General features: G+C 39.2%; 1 protein-coding gene across 1 annotated transcript in view; it reads right to left on the bottom strand.

Annotated features, from left to right (window-relative positions):
- The window catches only part of LOC132684241 (ceruloplasmin-like), a 30052-nt gene extending 23812 nt beyond the window's left edge, over positions 1-6240 (bottom strand). The window contains exons 1-5 of the mRNA XM_078452629.2: positions 6086-6240; positions 4721-4971; positions 3067-3279; positions 2397-2567; positions 1329-1571 (exon numbers count right to left, since the gene is read on the bottom strand). Of these exons, the coding sequence (XP_078308755.1) occupies positions 1329-1571; positions 2397-2567; positions 3067-3279; positions 4721-4971; positions 6086-6240 (1033 nt within the window). The remainder of the gene's footprint in view (positions 1-1328; positions 1572-2396; positions 2568-3066; positions 3280-4720; positions 4972-6085) is intronic.
- Between the last annotated feature and the right edge of the window lie 14768 nt (positions 6241-21008).

Raw genomic sequence — 21008 nt, 5'->3', positions numbered from 1 at the left:
AAATTTTTAAAACCACAAACAATTCTAGGACTCAGAAAGAGATTGATTAAACACACGAAAAGCTATAGAGTCAATCAAATCAGACAAGGAACTCTAAGAAATTTCTTCAATTGTGCTTAGGGCCAACCCTATTTTTTCAGCAGAGTTGAGGGCCAGACCTGACTTGAAGACACCGTCTGCAAAGTAAATAACTAGGAAGAGTGGGGCTGAGTGTATATTTTCACCTGAAAATGATATTCCTTTCTAAGTGAGAAACTTTTTTTTAAATTTCTTTAAACTTTCATTTATTTTTGAGAAACAGAGAGATAGAGTGTGAGCCAGGGAGGGGCATCGAGAGTGAGAGACACAGAATCTGAAGCAGCCTCCAGGCTCCGAGCTGTCAGCAGAGCCAGAGCCCAATGTGGGGCTCAAACTCACGAACTGTGAGATCATGACCTGAGCTGAGATCAGATGCTCAAACAACTGAGCCACCCAGGTGCCCCTCTAAGTGAGAAACTTCTAATCATTAAAGTCGATCCTTGAGTTATGGGAACTTCATGGGGTTCTCTTTCCCATAGCCCTAGGAAGGCCACAGCATATAACAAATCCTGATAAATACTTGCTGTATACTTCTTTAAGTAATTAATTGAAGCATGATGCTAACCAAAGGATGAGACTTAGAAAAAGATGGGTTTTGATCAGAGAAGTAAACCCCATTTTTGTACAAAAAAAGAAAAGTGAAATTCTTCAGTTCTAATAACAACGATGTTTTTTGATTGAAAGGTAAAACAAAACATTTGCAAGATTATGTGTACAGTTTGATCCTATTTAAGAATAGAAAAGATTAATAACATCATAACTGGCCATCGTGTTATTCAATGGAGACTGTGAATGAAGAGGTAAATAAATGAAAATACGTAGGTTTCCTGAGTTCTGGGTTAGAATCATTTGATCCTACATAATTCCTGGCAATTCTTCTTATAGGGTTTTGTGCAAGTGTTTTAACTTCTTGAAACTTGTTTTCTCAACTAAAAAACAAACAGACAAATGGTAATATGTGCTATGACATTCAGGCTTTTCATAAGGCTCACCAACGAATAAATACAAAACTTTTTTTTTTTTGTAAAAACAAAACAAAACATCCTAGTATATCTAAAAGGGTTCCTTTTTATGGAGTTAAGTGTCAGACACCTGGGTTCCAGTTCTAATCCCTTTACCGACTTTCCAAAAGGCAATGCCATCACCTCCCTAGAAATCAGTTTCTCCATTTGGAAGATAAGGCATTCGTGGTGGGTTGTAATCTTGAAAGTTCTCTGAACCTATATTACATAAAGGTAATAAATCCCTACCATATATCTGGCATCCCAGCTTCCATACTCCAGGGCCCTTGGCCACCATGAAGGCATCTTCCAGTGAGGCAGGGAAGACAGTGATGGTGTCCTTCCTGTGATTCCGAGATATCAGAGTTTGTCCGTGCAGATAGAGGGGGTGTGTGTCCAGCACACCACCCATGCCAACAATATACCACTTGACCCTGTCCTCTGAGCACATGGTGAGATTGGGCAGATTTCCATACATGTATCCGTTTATTGCTGAAAACCAACATATACTTTATTTTACTTTATCTATTTTTAAGTAAACTCTACTCCCAATTCAGGGCTCAAACTCACGACCCCGATTATCAAGAGTCATGTGCTCTACCAACTAAGCCAAGAAAACAAACGTGCCTTGATCTATCACACGTGGTAGATCAGGACCACATGCTGTACATTCTGCGCATTTCCTCATATTACACAAACCTCACCATGTCAGCATTCTTCTCACGCATAATCTACCAGAGGATTTGATTTATGTTTCACACACAAAGAGGCTATCAATATCTATATATCTATATATATCTATATAATCAGAAGTGTTAGAAGCACAGAGATTAGAGGAAAGAGGAGGAAGGTAAGCTGGAAGGCAGAGAGTAGAGCTGAGGAGAAAAGAATAGAAAGAAGCTAAGTCCCAGAAGGAAGAGAACAAGGATAGAGGTGACTGGGATAACGAGAGCATCTTTTTTGAAAAATCCTATGTAGAAACACATTTTCGTAAAATATCTGGTCAGTTATGTTTTTGTTCTTCCATAATATTTTATTACCTTAAGATTACATCCTTCCTATGTATTTCCCATGCACTTTTGATCAATATCAGACTATAGAAAACATATGCACCTACCTAACTTTATGTGCTACGACACTTTGCAAACCAGCAGGACTTACTAGACGACTCTTGCATATCAACCAGTGTGCCCTGGGCGAAAAACTGGAAAATGTAGACTCAACCACACAAACTTGAACAAAAGGAAATCACTAAATAGAACCACAGAAGTTAGAATTACAGGATATTATGAATAAGGAAGTTTTCTTTAATCTTACAGTGCATCTGATTGCTCTCCTGGAAGCCAGGATCACTAGTATTTACTTTGCCGGATTCAGTATACTTCTTAATGTTTTCATCGATATACCAGCTACTGTTTTCATTAGTTATAGATAACATCAAAACATAAGACCTGTCGATATTTTTTTCGGTGTCTCCATCCAGTGTGCCTGAAACATAAAGAACAACAAAACTTGCTTTTTGCAATAATTATTTTTGCTGTGAGATAAACTGGTGATTCTAACTGATTCAACTTAAAATATAAAAGTAAAATCTTGCACATCTACAGACAGAACCGTAAGGAGCAAAGCATGCAAGGAATAGGCAGACAACTTCTCATCTTCCTACTTTCTTGCACTCTGCTGATTCAACATATTTCTGTAGGAGAAAGGGGTCATTTTGTGAAAAGGTGGCACCAAGTGAAGTTTACCGGGTTTGACTACCATCTAGTGACCAACTTGCGTCACTGAACTTGAACTGAGGCCTCGGACTCACCATCGCCATCTAGTGCTCAGAGTCTGAGAGAGCAACTTTACTTTTTCGACTGGAGAATCAAGGTCAAAGCAGGAAAAGGGAGCTCATTTGATAGAAAAATTCCACTAGGAGAGCGAGGGAGAGCCCGCTTATTCTGGTTCTATTGCTACAATGAGATTTGAAAAAATATGTTACCTCTTTTACAAGTCAGAATTGGTCCAATAAGACCGGAAGCCACATCTTTTGGAGTGTCTACATGGGAGTGGTAAATCCGTGTCACACAGTTACTGTCATTGGGGCCAGGCCCCTGTTTTTCTTCTACATACCACTTGTAAGTATATTGTGCCCCTGGCTCCAGGCGATCATCTTCCTTTTGCCATCCTGTAGTATTATCAGGATAGAGAGCACCTAGAAAACATAATCTGCACTGTGGTCACAATAACTATTGGGCAGCACTGTTTTGAATGTGACTCATGCTTCTCTGTTAAGCCATAAATGTATGTTAATTTGCATTTTTAGAATCAAGTGAGCATTTCTCCCCTCCTCTTTCCTGCTTCCTGTCTCTTCTTCTTTAACTGGCATCCACCTGAATGTCCGGCTTGTCCAGTTTCTAGACTAAAGTGGAATGAGGCAAGCAGCATGATTGCATACCATTATCACCATTATTATGAATTCCAGAAATATTTACTGTGCATCTACTATATGCCTAGACCTTTGATACAGAAGTCTGGGCTCCTGAGTTGCCTTCCCTATTCTCTTCACTGCAAATTAGACTTGGGACCCCAGGCATCGAGAGGCATCCATGTGTCCTCCAAGCAGTCCACTAGAGTGCAAAAGTGGCCCTTTGCATAGCTTACGTTACCCTGAGCTATCACCCCAGTTCTGAATCTGGAGGCTTTCTCTTCTTTCTTTCTTCTTTTCCTAGAATTTTGCCTCAGATCTTTCTCTCTTGAGGCTGGAGCCCTCATAACTATGAATAAAATTCCTCCATTCAATAGAAGATTTGGAAGCATGGTCAACCGCTCACACATTTACCCATCTTTCAAGACCCTCCTTTCTCCACGCTGAACACAAAAACCTTCTTTGTTGGCTTTTTCTTCCCTTCCTTTTTCCAGCACCATTAGGCAACTGTGAGTGTTGATGTTTGGGAGACAAGATACTGTCTGGAAAAAAATCATTGCTCTTGATGCTGATGTTTTCAAGAGGCTAATCCTCATCCATGAGGAAGTGAAGTGAGGTGGGGGTAGAATAGTATTTCTGCTAACCTAACATTTTCTCATGAGTGTCTCCTACCAAAAAAAAAAAAAAAAAAAAAAAAATTGAACATGACCCATGCTTTCTCCATTAAGCCATGAATATAGTTAGTTTGTGTTATTATTACTAGTGAAAAGTAAAAAGTATGTTTTCTTTCCCAGGAATTGCAGAAGAGTAGTCACTTATTCAAGATGAGAAAATGAAAAAGGATTGTCTTGGATATAAACATCAGGGGCCCCTGGGTGGCTCAGTCAGTTAAGCGTCCGACTTCAGCTCAGGTCATGATCTCACGGTTCGTGAGTTCGAGCCCTGCATCAGGCTGTGTGCTGACAGCTGAGAACCTGGAGCCTGTTTGGATTCTGTGTCTCCCTCTCCGTCTGCCCCTCCCCAACTGTTCCTCCCCAACTTGTGCTCTGTTTCTCTCTCAAAAAATGAATAAACATTAAAAAAAATTTTTTTAAAGACATCAAAAGTAAGAGTCTGCATTCATCCCAAATGACTACTAGTTGATAATTACCCTGCTTTCCCTGATGTGATGGGCTCATACTTTCCATAAACAACAACTCAGAAATATAAGGTAAGAGAATCTACTTACCTTCATTTTCTTTAGTGTAGCTGAGTCCATGAGGATGGAAACTATAGATTCTTGAAGCAAAATTTTTTACATGTACATAAATGAAGTCTCCAGTCTCTGCCTTAATTATTGGACCTAAAAATCCCAACCAGGATGGTTTTTCAATGATCGTTTGAAATGTGTCATTAGTATACTGAAAATACAAAGCCTTTTTATAAACAGATCCTATCCTGTTTGGGCCTCGTTGTAGATATACATAGGACTGAAACTCTCTGTAAAAAATAAAGAAACAAAAAGCAAGAACTTTAACATATTTTGACAGGAAAGAAAAAATGTTAAATCAACTCAAACTAGAAGTAAGAAGATTTGCAGTCTGATTTTGATAGACAAAATTCAAGACACTAGAGAAAATGCTAAGGGAGTTTAAAAAAAAAAAAAGGTACTGTAGGCAAGGAGAATGTTTGGAGTATGTGATGAAGAGATCAAATACAAATACAAATATACATGGCATTTTGGTTTGCAGGACTTAACAAATTTTTTGTACTAAGCCACAAGAAGGTTTCTAACCTCACTTGAAGGGTAATTTAGATCTCGAGCATTAGATCAATTCTTATGACTTAGAATTATTTACATGTTTAAATGGATTTGTATATTTGTTGGTAGACTTAGGGTCATTTTGCCAACAAACATGGTAAATCAGAACCCCGTCCATAACCTCTAGATTTCTTCCTCCCAATTATTTGAAAAGAGAAATCAAGAAGACAGCTGCAATTTTTACAATCTCCATCACACCCTCCATATCAGAAGAAAAAATGTTGTTTCGTATCTTGAGCACCACACAAAGTTGATGATAATCACAGAATTAGAGATGATCCCTGAAATAATGTTCCATGATGGCAAGAGTGGTGACAATTCTAAAAGGAATAATTTTGGAGTGCCTGGGTGGCTCAGTCAGTTGAGCGTCTGACTTCGGCTCAGGTCATGATCTCACGGCTTGTGGGTTTGGCCTCGTGTTGGGCACTGTGCTGACAGCTCAGAGCCTGGAGCCTGCTTCAGATTCTGTGTCTCCCTCTCTCTCTGCCCCTCCCCTGCTCATGCTCTCTCTCTGTCTCTCAAAAATAAGTAAAGGTTAAAAAAATTTTTAAAGGAATGATTTCTGATTTCTATCAATATCTGTCTTCCGTGCTATGCTTAGCTAAATAAATAAATAAATAAATGCAAAAACAGAAAACAAACAAACAAAGGAACAAAAGGAAGTGGTTCTAATAACAAATGTGCCCTTAAAGGGTCAATCATGGGAAATTTTTCATCAGCATTTTATCAGTGAATAACAATTATCAACTTTTGTTTCTGAGAGCAACTTTTCCCTGCAAAGGTATTACTTACTGATCTTCTGAAAAAGGCTTCCCATTGAGCATATTTTTACCAGTAGGAGCATAGTTCCAAGTGGTTTCTTTGATGCCTATGCTGTAGTGCCTATCTTTTGCCCAACCTGGAGAACTAACAAAAAACAGAAACATTAATGGTAAAAGGGCCTTCATTTTGAAGCCCTAAGCCTGGAGAGGCTAAATGAGTGATGCCTGCCTTTCTTTTATAATCCAGGCTTTCTTCCTTTATTTGTATCCATTTACATAAATCAGGGTTGCATAAGAGTCCATCATGTGTTTCATCTACACATACGTCATTTTGGTTCTAAATGCATTTAGTTTTCATTAGTCAGGCTGGGTGAAATGTTGCACAACCAATAGAGAACACTGATTCTTCGCCAGTATTAGAGCTTGCTTCAATTACTGGGTACATAGGCTACCCAGATCATCTATCAGCCCGGGACAATTATTATCTACTCCTAAATTACTGGAATTGTCTGCAGTTTACTCTCCAGCCTCCACTTTCCCACTGTTCCAGTCCATCTATGTACCATTCCCCGATTCTTCATTATATGTTAATTTTAATAATTTGTTCCTCTAGATGCTCATTTAAATTCCTTGTCATTTAATACTTTACATCATTCTCAAATTTCTTGAGATCGAAGACTATCCATAATCTAGCTCCCAATCTGATATTCCAAGTTCGTCTCCATAATTCAACTTCAGTATCCCTTCTCTCTGGGAAGTTGACTGAGTAGGGACACAGAGCAGGGTGCGGAGGAATACCTGAGCCCCGCGATCAGACAGCTCTGAGTTTGCATTTTACTTAACTCTGCCACTTAACCCGCTGTGTAACCTGTGTGTAATTGTGGAGCTCAATTCCTTCACTTATCAAATGATAGTAACAATTACTTTCCCAATTAGGAAGCTGTGAAAATTAGATAAAACAGCACACATTATAGAGGACCTTGGGGACACATGAGGAGCCTGGTACACAGTCAGCCTTTAGCAAATGTTATTTACCTTCTTCCTCCCCATTGTTAGAGTGGGCTTTCTGAATTCATCTGATAATATGCACACCCAATCCCCAGCCTGATATTTCCTCCCTCCCCTTCTCCCTTCCTCGTCTTATCCAAATTTTTCCCATTTTTCAAGCCTCCTGAGATTTTACCTCCTCAGTGAAGACTGCCATGATTATTTCGGCCTATAGACACCTCTCTCTTTCTGAATTCACCAGCTACAGTGTCCAGGCCTGGTAGTTGACCACACAGTTTTGTACTGTTGTTTAAATTTTCATGGACTTTCTTTACTCCCAACAGATTGTAAATTGTACAGATTTCTTCTTTTTATTCTGTATATCCTCTAGGAATGTCAAGGAATAAATGCTAAATTTTTTGGAACAAATAAATAGAGTGCCTTTGCCACAGTTACAGTAAGTAAGGAAAGGAACAGGAGTCTTTGCCATTGATTTATGTGTCATCATATATTGGGATATCTGTTACTATTAGACCTTGTTTGAGACTTTCCATTTAGAAAGCCACAATGCCTTTCAACAGTTAGAGTGGTATTCTGACTTAGGTTTAGAAATGCACACTTAGGAATATTAAGGCATTGCAATCATATAACATGTATTATTTTGCAGCTTGCTCTTATTTCTCAACTACATGTTTGAGACACCTTTACATATCACTGCCTAGAAGTCTACTTCTTTCATTTTAAGTGCAACATGTTTTTATCATGAATGTAATTTCTTTATTTTTTAAAACATACAAGATCAAAGTATATTTTTACTGGGTGTTCAGACTGATGTCTATACTAACTTAAGAAAGTGCCAAAAAAGGGGGGGGGGGTACATATCAAACACACATACAGCACTGAGAAGAGATACGATTATTATATTTATTTCTTACAAGGAGAATGCATTTCTATATTACTTGATTCTAAAAATCAAAGTATTTGCATTTTTTCTTTCTTGCATTAAAAAATAATGAGGCTATAGGGGCACCTGGGTGGCTCAGTCAGTTAAGCGTCCAACTTCAACTCAGGTCATGATCTCATGGTTCATGAGTTTGAGCCCCACATCAGGCTCTGTGCTGACAGCTCAGAGCCTGGAGCCTGCTTTAGATTCTGTATCTCCCTCTCTCTCTACCCCTCCCCCACTCATGCTCTGTCTTTCTCTCTCAAAAACAAATAAACATTAAAAAAATTTTTTTTTAAAGAGGCTATCAATCTTCCTCATAAGCAACAATTGCTAAATTCTACCAAAATCAAAACTTCTATGTTGTTGTATCACAAAACTTATTCACATTTGTGAATTCTTAGGTGAGTTTTAAAAGGAAGTTGGGCTGGGACGCTTGGGCGGCTCAGTTGGTTAAGTACCTAACTTTGGCCCATGTCATGATCTCATGGCTCATGGGTTTGGGGCCCCATGTCAGGCTCTGTGCTAACAGCTCAAAGCCTGGATCCTGCTTCAGATCCTGTGTCTCCCTCTCTCTCTGCCCCTGCTCTGCCTGAGCTCTGTCTCTCTCTTTCTCTTTCTCAAAAATAAATAAACAAACATTAAAAGGAAGTTGGGTAAACAGTCCACTGCTTTGGTAGGTTTTAAGGTCACCAGAAGACATTGGAAGAAATTCAGAAAAGCTGGGCCTGGTGGGACCTCAGTGTGTGGAGAAACTGCCCATAGAAAAATCAAGAGGAAAGGATTCACAAGTGGCACCCTTTGGGAAACAGTTGAAAGGGTTGAAGAGAAGATCCAGACATGGGTCAGACATGTGGGTCTTATGAGAGAGAGGAGTTTAAGATGGGCTCTGTGGTTTCAAGGAGGAAATCCATGGGTTGGAATAGTTGGTTCACATATTTAGCTCTGGATATGGAAGAACCTTAGGACCTTCCCTGTGGTCTAGACCAGTAGCTCTGGAAGAATCTACCCATCACGTAGGGGCGGCAAGATCCCTTAAATGGGTTTTCTAATGTCTCTTTATCCTGAAATTCTGTGACTTCTTTCCTCATCCTCCCAGAAACATTAATTTTATTCTGGAAGGTGGATAATAGAAGACCCATTCAGCTGACTGTTTTTTTGTTTTTTTTTTTTTTAACTCAGTAAGTACCCTAAGAAATGAAAAGTCTAGTGTATTCAAATCAAATAAATCTATCTCCAGTTCCCAACTCCACCATTTATTAGCTGTGTGATTTGGAATGAGTTGCATAATCATTCTGAACCCAAGTCCCCTTATCTGTAACATGAGGGTAATAATAATCAAAGTTTGGTGGTCCAGTGAGGACCTAGCTTCTAGTCTGTCAAAGAAAGTTAAACATCCTCCCCTCAGACAATGAAAATGGTGTTGGTAAATATTCTTTTTTCTTCTTCTTCTTCTTCTCAACAAATGAATAGGGAAACTGGCTTCTTTTTTTTTCTTTTTTTTTTTTTTTTTTTGTGTGTGTGGTGGTAGTGGTGGTGGTTGGGTAGGGAGGAGGTTGGAAGGAGGTACTTTTTCTTAGATAATGTTATATTTTATGGATTGGCAAAATAAAAATTTCTGCCCTTCCCTTCCTGCATAGCCCTCAATACATCCGTCTTGGTACAGCAGTATTTGAAGTTGGTAACCATTATTTGATTATATTCTTGGTTTGTATCCCAAGAACATAAGGCAACTTACTTAGCTAAGCTTTATTGAATTTGGCTCAAATGTATAAGCTCAAACACCTTGGAGGAAAATTTGGATTCCTTCCTGGTTTTTCTATTCCACAGCTAAAAATAAGTCTAAGAATAAATAGAGCACATGAAAATATGCACAGGGACCTAATGATAATAGCACCTTATGTTTTAAAAGCTTTACAATATACAAAATACCTTTAACAGTATTCTTCAAAATGTTATCTTCAAAACACTCTCCCTCAACCCAACCCTTATACCTGTTTACTACATGAAGCATCTAAAGTTCAGAGGGCCTAGTAATTTGCCACAGGATTTACACTTCCAAGTTATGGTGCCAGTCAGGGTTCAAATAGAAATCACGGGATTCCAAGTCAAATATTTCTTCCATGTGACCTTATTAATTGGCTTCAGTAGTTTAAGCATATGTACTTCTACATTAATCAATAAATGCTAAGTTTTGCTCAGAATATAAAACTCTAATTGTATCTTCCAACAAGGTAGACCAATGGGATGTAAATGATGTGGGGGCAGGATGGGGAGTTTAAAGACAGTGGGGTAGATGTTAGCAACTTTTCCACCCATTTCCATTCTTTCTGTTTCTTCTACCAATAGCCACCATTTGTTGAAAGTCACATCCTCAGTCACTTTCTAAACAGTAACTCTAATTGTGTCAGAAAATCCTGAAAGGAAAGTTGTTAGGCTCCTTGTAATTGAGAAAACTAGAACTTGGTTCTAGTAAGGAACTTACCAAAGCAATTAGGTGTTATTGTCAAAGTTAAACCCAGGCCTTAAAGCCTAATGGATGCTCTCACTACTAACCTCCCCGCCTGGTACTCTGGGCAACTCAGGGCAACTATCAACCAGATAAGAGTTAAATAAGTAGAGCAACTATTAGCTGGGTCAGAGAGGTACACTTAGGCTAGAGCCCTGTGTCCTTCTCAGGTTAAAAATACGTAAACCACAAGCTTTCAGAGTATGGGGTAGACACCATGAGAGACTAGATGCCCACAAAATAAGGCATAGAATGAAATAGTGGGAAGATGTTGAAAATGAAGAATAAAGAGAAAAGTACATCAGACAACACTACTGTGATTATGATGGATCAAGACAAAAACAAGTCCACTCCAAAGTAATGTCTGAACACACATGAAGAACACAAACATTACCCAAACCTTTAAAATAACCAAGTATTCTCTTATCCTGGCTATAACTGACTGCTTTGTTAAGATATTGAATCATAGAATCAATACTGCATCCAATCTAGAGCAAAGCCCTGATTCCTTTTCTTTTTCTTTTCTTTTCTTTCTTTCTTTCTTTTTTTTTTTTTTTTTTTTTTTTTGAGAGTGAGAGGGCACAAGTGAGAGAGGGGCAGAGAGAGAGGGAGAGAAAGAATCTCACAAGGGACAGAGAAAGAGAGAGAGAGAGAGGAAGAGAGAGAGAGAGAAGCAAGGCTCACCTGAAGTGGGGCTCTTGTTCACCCAAAGTGGGACTCAAGCTCACCCAATATGGGACTCAAACTCATGAACCATGAAATCATGACCTGAACCGAAGTCAGATGCTTAACTGACTGAGCCACCCAGACGCCCTGCTTCGTTTTTTTTTTTTTTTTAATGCTTATTTATTTATTCTGAGAGAGATAGAGGAGGGGCAGAGAGAGAGGGAGAGAGAGAATCCTAAGCAGGCTCCACCCTCAGCTAGGTGCAGAGCTCAATCTCAGTCGTGAAATCATGATCTGAGCTGAAATCAAGAATTGGACGCTCAACCGACTGAGCCACTTAGGTGCCCCTAAAGCCCTACTTCTTTAAACATCCCTTAAATCACCTAACACAAGCACCAATCCTATACGTCCTTTGTAACACCTTCTGTCTGAGATACTCCGTGGTTCTCCACGGTATGTGTTGTCTTACACTGCAACGAGCAATAAACACAACTTATTCAATTATAGGTAAATTCCTGTGGTTTGGTTGGAGTGCATTGAGGCTAATCTCCCTTAGAAAAAAAGTCTATGACATAGCTACTATTAAAATATTATAGGGGTGCCTAGATGGCTCAGTCGGTTGAGTGACCAACTTCAGCTCAGGTCATGATCTCACGATTGGTGAGTTCAAGCCCTGTGTGGGGCTCTGTGCTGACAGCTCAGAGCCTGGAGTCTGCTTCAGATTCTGTGTCTTCTTCTCTCTGCCCCTTCCCCCCTCATGCTCTGTTTCTCTTTCAAAAATAAACATTAAGAAAAAAATTTCCAAATAAAATAAAATATTGTCAACATGACTAAAATTCACAAATTTATGTCTCCAACCTGGACCTCTCCGCCTAATTGTTTAATACAGCACTTCTCAAACATGCAGATGAATCCCCATAAAAGTCTGAAGATCTTTCAAAATGTAAATTTTGCTTCTGTAGGTCTGGGGTAGAGCTCAATATTCTGCATTTCTGTGCTGGCTCTCTGGGGATGCCAGTGCTGCAGATTCATGAACCATACTTTGAGTAACAACAACCTCATAGACATCTCGATATCAATATGCCCAAATATGAATTTCTAAGACTTTCATTTTTAGCTCCAACATGTTAAGAGCTTGGATGTCATCACTACCATCCTTACAATAAGAAACACTGGACAAACTGGAAATCAACAACTTTTCCTGAACCCATTAGAGAAGTAATGCAAGCAGGGAGATTAAAATTCTAAATAATAATAATAACAAGAAGAAGAAGAAGAAGAAGAAGAAGAAGAAGAAGAAGAAAATACTAGAAATCAAAAATACTATAACAGAAATAAAAGTGCTTCTGATGCTTCATTAGACTGGACACAGCCAAGGAGAGAATCAGTGAGCTTAAAGATCAGTCAATAGAAACTTCCAAAACTGAAATGCAAAGAGGAAAAAGAATGAAAACAAAAAACCAAACCAAACAAATCACACACATACACACAGAGAATATTCCAGGATTATGAGATAATTTTTAAATGTAACAAAATTGGAGGGCCAGAAGAAGAATGAAAGAAATGGACTAAAATAAATATTTAAAGTAATATGGACCAAGAAGTTTCCAAATTTAGTGACAGACACTACTAAGCTACAAATCCGAACGGCTCAGAAAACAAATGCTAGAATAAATACCAAAAAACAAAAACAAAACCCTATACTTCAGCATATCATACTCAATCTACAGAGAACATCTTGAAAGAAGCCAGAAAGAGGAAAATATCTTACCTGTAGAGAAACAAGAAGAAGAATCACAAAACTGAACCGATCTTGCTCATCCTGCGAAAACCATTTTATTCACTGCCGTTTTCATCTCAGTTCATGGCACTTTCAGCCTTCTAAGCCAGGTCAGAAACGTTGGATTTAGCCTTATCTCCTCTCCTTTTCACATTTCACATTCAGTTTGTCACCTGTTCAAAGTGTACAGTAAAACCTTGGTTTGTGAGCCTAATTCATTCCAGAAACATGCTTGTAATCCAAAGCACTTGCCTATCAAAGCGAATTTCCCCATATGAAATAAAGGAAACTCAGATTATTTATTCTACAACCCAAAAATATTCATATAAAAATGATACAATAATTTAATATAATACAAAATAATAAAGCAAATGCAAAAGATGAAGAAAAATTAACCTGCACTTACCTTTGAAAACCTTCATGGCTGGTATGAGGGAGACAAGAGAGAGGAGGGTTATTGTGTAGGACGACTTTCACTATCACTAACGGAATCACTGCTATCTATTGGCTCAATGGAATCTTTCCCTTTTCGTGCCACTTTAACAAGGAACCTATCCAATGACAATTGATTTTGCCTCCTTTTGAGGATTTCGCGTAAATGTGACATTGCATTGTCGTTAAACAGATTCATCGCTCTCACTGCTACAGCCTTATTCGGGTGATGCTTTCCTACAAAATTTTGCACTGCTTCCCACATTTTACACATCTCCCTAATCTCATTTGAAGTGAGGTATTCCTCTGCCTTTTTCTCCCCCTCCTCTGCAGACGAGATGCAAGACGTAGACTTCTTATAAAATCTTGCAATTTCGGCCACTCGCATACCCCGTTAACACTTCTTGATGATTTCCTTCTTAACTTCCACTGTAATCAGCTCCATCTTTTTACCTCCTTTCTTTTCAACCTTTTTCAGCATAGAGCCATAGTATACGTTCGCACAGATGTTGACTACAGTACAGTATTCATAAACTCTTGTCATATACTGTATTTAATGTAACTGGCAGTGAGGCAGCAGAAGAAAGGGTCTACCTGCAGGCAGCCTGACCTAGAATGAAGCAAAGCCTTCCTAAGCTTACTCTTGCATGGAAAAGCAAAGGACTTTCCATAGGTGCTCTGAAGTGACAAAACAAACAAACAAAAAAAATACAAACAGAAAAACACTAGTACCAGTAGTGGGCACCTTCCAATGTTCCAAAAAATCACTGATTTCTGCCAAACGCCGCAGCCTGAGACCAAGCATCTGAGCATGGGAGATGATCACCCACAATCCTGCAGCAAGAGAGAAAGAGAGAGAGAGAAGAATCATTGGCTCATCTGTGATCATGTGATGTTCCGTGTCACATACTACTTGTATTCCAAGACACCACTCATTTATCAAGTTAAAATGTATTAGAAATGTTTGCTCATCTTGCGGAACACTCACAGAACAACTTACTTGCAATCCAAGGTTTTACTTAATCTAAAATCCAGCCACTTCTCACCACCTCTCCTAACATTTCCCTGGTTCAAGCCGTTCATTGTGTCCCTCTTGGGAACTGTAACAGCCTCCAAAATAGTTTCCTGCTTCTGCTCTAGCCTCCCTCCAGTCTGTTCTTAACACAGCCTGAGTGACCCTTTAAAAATATAAATTCCATCAGGTCACTCCTCTTCTCAAAGCCTTGCAATGGCTCTCCATTTCCTGCAGGATAAAATCCATAGTCCCTTCTATGACTTTCAAAGCTCTTTAAGGATTTCACCTGCTGTTACCTCTTTTCTCCCACCTCCACTTTTCTCTGCTTTGCTTGCTCTGCTCTGACCAGGCTTGCTTCTTTGCTGCTCCCCAGCCTTACCAGCCACACCTGCAACAGAAGCCTCTTGCGCTGACACTTCCTCTGCCTGAATGCATCCCCTCAGGTATCCTCATAGCTCCTTTCTTCACATCCACTAGGTTTTAATTTAAGTGTCACCGTCTTGGGGTGCCTGGCTGGCTCAGTTGGTAGAGCATGTGATTCTTGATCTCAAGATTATGAGTTCAAGCCTCACGTTAGGTGTGGAGCCTACTTAAAATATAAATAAATAAATAAATAAATAAATAAATAAAATATAAATAAATAAATATGTATGTATGTCACCCTCTCAGTGGGGTCTACCCTGACCATATGATTTAATATCAACACCTGCTCCACCTCCCCTCTCCCCAGCATGTGGGATTTCTCCCTACTTTTCCTTTTGTCCATAGCATTTATCTTCCAATTTACTATCAAATCTTATTTATCAGGTTTGTTGTCTGTCTCTTCTTACCAAATGTAAACTCCATTAGGGCATAAATTTTTGTTGGTTTTGTTTGTTGATGTATCCTCAGCATCCAGAACAGTGTTTCTCACACAGTATGTGCCTAATGAATGTTTGTTGAATGAATGCATTGTAGAATACCCTGAAACTGGCTTTGTGACCTGGAAAAACAATAAGAGTGACAATAATGACAATTTTGGTCTGCTTTCTACATGTGTTAAGCACTTGAGGAACTTAACTCATTTAATCTCTACCACCTCAAGAGTGAGACAAGTAAAGCAGAAGGAAGAAGGTAAGACTCCCACCCAAGGTTGCACAGCCAATTAGAGACGGAGCCAGAATTTGAACAGTCAGCCATTCAGGCTCCAGGGCTCAAGTTCATAAGCAACGTGCTACGCTGAAAAATCAGATTATCCTCTCTGTACTTCAAGCATTTTCCTCTTCATTACAAATTGTTGTGCCACAGTATTTTAAAGGATCCTTCCATATTCATAAAACTGTATGTCACTTTGCCTCACTGTTTTACCTACTTCGCTCATGGTTTTCAGACTAAGATATAAGATAGTGACTTGAAGGAACCAGGAACTGATGGCTCTGGGGACATCACATTGCATATCCTTCATAATGTTCCTACTTCCTACTTTCAGGTGCAACTATGACACAACTGTGCATGAGAAAACTTTTTTCCCTCCCACAACAGTACAATGTTGGCTAGTCCTGTCTATCCAGGTTCCCCTAATATCTTTAAGAATGAGCAAACTGTGATTTTGTAGATCAGAATTCTTCAAAGAAAACAGAGTACATCTTTAAACCACTACATTATAGGGGCATGTGTGGCTCACTTGGTTAAGCATCTGACTTTGGCTCAGGTCATGATCTCATGCTTCATGGATTTGAGCCCCGTGTTGGATTCTGTGCTGACAGCTCAGAGCCTGGGGCCTGCTTCAGATCCTGTGTCCCCTTCTCTCTCTCTGCCCCTCCCCTGTTCACACACACTCTCTTTCTCTCAATCTCTCTCTCTCTCTCAAAAATAAATAAACATTAATTTTTTTAAAAAAAGAAATGAAACCAATTGGGAAAATAAGCTTATTTTATTTTATATCAGTTTAAATGTTACTTTTTTATTTCTAAAAATAAGTTTTACATGGTTTAATCTATATTTAACACAATTTTTAAAATTATTTGTTTATTTTTTATTTTAAAAAAAGTATGACTGGGGAGAGGGGTAGAGAGAGAGAGAGAGAGAGAGAAGGAGAATCTTAAGCAGTATCCATGCTCATTGGAGCCCGATGTAGGGGCTCAATCCTATGACCCTGGGATCATGACCTGCACCCCGGCACTAACACACAATTTTGATTAGGCCTGTAAGTCTGGACAAAATCTTAGGATGAGGCAAAAGCAATTCAAGTGTTATTTGGATTTAAATGTTATAATTTTTGTCAACAAAGCTTTAAGAGAGCACAATATAGATTCCTTCATTTCACTTTCGATATATGTAGTACCTTTACAAATAGGGTCATTTTGCTAAATATTGAAGGGAATACTAAGGGCATCCTTTTAAATTTTTTTTTTAAGTTTATTTATTTTGAGAGACAGAGCAGAGGAGGAGCAGAGAGAGAGGGAAAGAGAGAATACCAGGCAGGCTCCATGCTGTCAGCACAGAGCCCGATGTGGGGCTTGAACTTACGAACCGTGAGATCATGACCTGAGCTGAAACCAAGAGTCAGACGCTTAACCAACTGAGCCACCCAAGCGCCCCCTAAGGGCATCTCTTAATCTATCATATTCAAATCATTCTTTTGACACATATAACCTGTCATAATTTTTTTTTACTTTTCTTCAAACATTTGCTAACCTAACCTGCCAAATCCTTATTTGTCAAAACCTTGTGTGTGATTTGAGCAGTTCTTCATTACTTTCAATGACTTTAAAATCCTGCAATATTTACATTTAATTGGCACTGGGAAGTGAATCAAAGAAGGGAAAGAAGCCAAAAAGTGAGTTAATGCTGTGGGTAGCTGGGATTCAGTCGGGCTGGGGATTCTTTGAAAAACTGAATAGTACCCCCTCAGAACTATCAGATCGAAAAGCATGGAGGTTATGAAATTTACTCACTTGAAGGTCACTGCTGGGGTATTGACTCCCAGGCACTTCTGGCCTCCCTGTTTCCTGTATAAGCACGTCCCTACATCCAGAGAATATATTCAGTTAGATGCAGAAAGTTGTCTGCCTATACTGGAACTATCTGCAGAGGCCCTATGGGGTGAACTTAGGGGAAATGCAAAAGGCACCGACATGCCTCCTACATTCAGTTGGGTCACTTAGAGAAAGTGATGTCAGATATCTCCATTAAAAAGGTATCTTTACCCCTTTGTAATTTACAATTTCAAAAGTGCTTTTTGAGATCAAATAATTATCATATTCCCCAAACATACTTTTTACTCAATGATTTTACTATGACTCTTTAACATAAGGGATCAAACCCTATTTCTGATCACTGAGCTCCAAAAGAGCTATAATCTGGGCCCCTGAACTCTGAGTCAGCCATAGTTTTTCCCCTTGGCTCTCCTTTTAGATCTTCAGGTACAAAAGAACTCATCCTTAGGGGGTTGTAGTATTATAAAAGCTGACGCAAGGTACTCAGAACTGCCTCCAGGATTCCTGCAAATGTTTCTCTTCCATCTTCCTGTCTTTCCCCTAGGCTGGATACTGCTGCCTCTGCCAAAATAGGGGAAGAGTAGGCTTTAAACTTAGAGGTTAAGCAGTGAGATATGCCCTGTCATATCCACGAACACCAAATGACTCCTAGGAGCTTCATTTTCCAGTTTGGAGAAGCTGATGGAAGACTCCTCCATGACAGTCAGCACTTGTACTCCTGGAGATTTCCACCACGGTGGACCCGATGGATTCCCTAGAGCTGCAGGACTCAGCTAGAGTACCTCTTCCTGCTCCCTGGAATGGAAGCTTTCACATTTGCTGATTTTCCAGGGTTCTTTTTTCTAGGCCCTTCGGGAATAGCTGTAACTGGACGCCCTGAAGCCAAGATTGCTCAGTGGTACTCATTCGGCAGGGATCTATGTACGTGGTCTGCAGACGAAACCACAGCTCCCAGCCTAAAGGAGTTCCAATTTCCATTGAGTATCTTCTGTTGTATCTCGACATTAGATACAGTGGTTCTGGAAACAGAGAACCAGATTCTCACAGAAAATAAAAGGGATGAAGGGTAGTCCAGAAACTATAGTGAGTTGTTCTCTAAAGATCTCAGGCTCCCAACTTTGTCTATAAATAAAAATAAGTTTTTATAAAAATCTTTAGAATCACTCAAATATATTAACCTTAGTGCCTAGAGGGCAAGTCATGAACTCTACCAGAACCAGAGTTCCTAAGGGTGCCCAAATACCTCAGGGCACATGGAAGAATATGGAGGACATGATCTAGGTTGCACATATGATTGCTTACAAATTTGGAGAAAGTGGGAAAGGCTACCAAACCTCAATATTAATGGAAGTTCCTGCACTGCTGTGCTTGAGACTTTCCTTGAACTAAAATTCCCCTGACTTCCAAAAAACCATTTTGTATGAAATCCAGAACTTATTGTCAAAGACCCAGGAACAGGCAGGGAGAGGTTTGAATTGGCCTAGGTGAACACAGCTCATTCTCTGGAAAGTAAGCTGCTCTTTTCTGTAATCATTTTATTTAAGATATCTATTTCTTAAACAATATATTGTTTCTTTTTGAAGAAAAAAATTAATAGCAAACATAAACCCATTTGTGTTCGAAAAGGGCAACTGTGTAACTTTTGGCTGAAGGCTCTTGGGAGAAGATAAGTGGAACAGTCCCATGGCCTCTCAGTTCTTAGGAGCTGGCAGAGGAGCACTTTGCAGAAGTGCTGAGGGTCCTCAGCTGATTGAAAGAGTGGACAACAGAAGGGAGAGCAGGAACATCATCAGCACATGGGTAAGCCAGACCAGGTATAGATACAAATTTCACTCGGGCATACTGTCCTCAAGTTAAAGGATAGTATGTTTGCATCAGGGCTCTTTGTGATCACTGCCCTTGATGTATATTTGTGTCTCAAGTCATACTGCTCCAGGGGACTATTGCTCTACACCTGGTGAACAGGTGTTATTTTGGAACACACTTTTCCTCCTTTCTGGGAATTCCCCTCACTTTTATTCTGTGTTCTATCTCCTGTTTCCTGAATCTTAATTCTTCCTCTTCAAGGAGGAAGAATTCTCTCATTTTGGTGGAGTGCATTCTCCAGGAAGGTGATATTTTGAGAAGTTGCTCATAGAAAATGTCATGTATCATGGAAATAATTTCCTTCAAAGTTATTTCCTTCCTTTTAAAGGCATTTCTCCAGTTGTTCTCTAATTTAGCTATTAGAAATTTAAAGCCAATATGATTCCCTATACTTTCTATGTGACCTGTTCCGTTTTTCCTCTGAAAGCTTGTAGAATATCCTCTTTCAATCAGGGGTTTTAAAACTCTATTTGGAATAACTTTTCTATATGGATAGTCATGCTCTTCCGTTTCATGAAATTTTCTTGCATTGTTATTTTTGTCTTCCATCTTGTCTGTTCTTTCTTTCCAGAAATTTCTATCAGTTGGTGTTGACTTCTTAGACTGACTAGTTTTCTAATTTTCCTTAGTTTTTGCTCACTTAAAAAAATCTTATTCTTTTTGCTCTAGTCTCTAAGTGATTCCTTGACTTCATTTTCCAAATCTTATACTGAGTTTTTCATTTATGCTATCTTATTTTTAATTTCTAAGAGTTTTGTTGTTGTTCGTTGAATGCTTTTAAAAAATATATAATTCTTGTCTTCCTTCATGAACACAAAATCTTCTCATCTTCCTGAGGAATGCATGATATATATATTTTTAAAGTTTTCGTCTTTCCAAATTGGTTTCCTCTGAATCGGTCTTCATTTAGATAGAGATAGAGACTAAAACAAAAGTCTCTATCTTTCATGTAAGACGTGTTCCTCAGATGTGTGAGGGCCCTTGCCTATCTGCTCATGATTATGAAGGAAGGGAAGAGCTAATTGGAAGTTGAGTGTGTGCTTATTGACTCTGAACTTCATTGTTGGGTAAACTGGGTGAGCCATTTATTGAAGCATTGCAAATGCCACTATATTATTTCATATAGCTGTGGTGACAAATAACTCCAAACATAGTAACATAAAACAACAGAAGTTTATTATCATACAGGTCTGGGGAATGACAGTCCAAAATCAGTTTCACTGTTATAAAATCAAGAGGTTAGCAGGCCCAAGTTCCTTCTGGAGGTCTAGGTGAGAATCCATTTCCTCGACCTTTCCAGCTTCTGCAGGCTACCTGCATTCCTTGATTGACCCCCTCCTGACAGCTTCTCTCCTCTCCGATTCCTGTTTCTGTCCTTGTATCTTCTTTCTCTGAAAGTGATACTTGTCTCCCTCTTATAATGACCTTTGTGATTATGTTGGGTTTACCTGGGTAATCCAGGATAATCTCCCCTTTTTAAAATCCTTAATTTAATGACATCTACAAAGTCCATTTCTGGGTAACATATTCACAGTCCCCTGGGATTAGGACATGGACACTCTGGGGGGTTATTATTCAGCCTACCACAGTTAGTATCTAAGTTTTCGCTCTTGCACTGGCTAGACTCCCTACAAGAGGCTCCAACTTAGAAGGGAAAGTTCTGGCTAATAGTTACTCTGAGATCTGAGTGGATTAAAAGGGCTTTGGGGCAGGTGTGTCTCAGTATCCCTCATTCAGGATGTAACAGTCACTTAATCTCTCTAGTTTTGGTGTAATAT

This window comes from Panthera onca, chromosome C2 (assembly GCF_046562875.1).
Source record: "Panthera onca isolate mPanOnc1 chromosome C2, mPanOnc1 haplotype 2, whole genome shotgun sequence".
Taxonomy (NCBI): Eukaryota; Metazoa; Chordata; class Mammalia; order Carnivora; family Felidae; genus Panthera; species Panthera onca.
The sequence above is the reverse complement of the archived record's forward strand: the minus strand, read 5'-3'. Positions and strand labels throughout refer to the sequence as shown.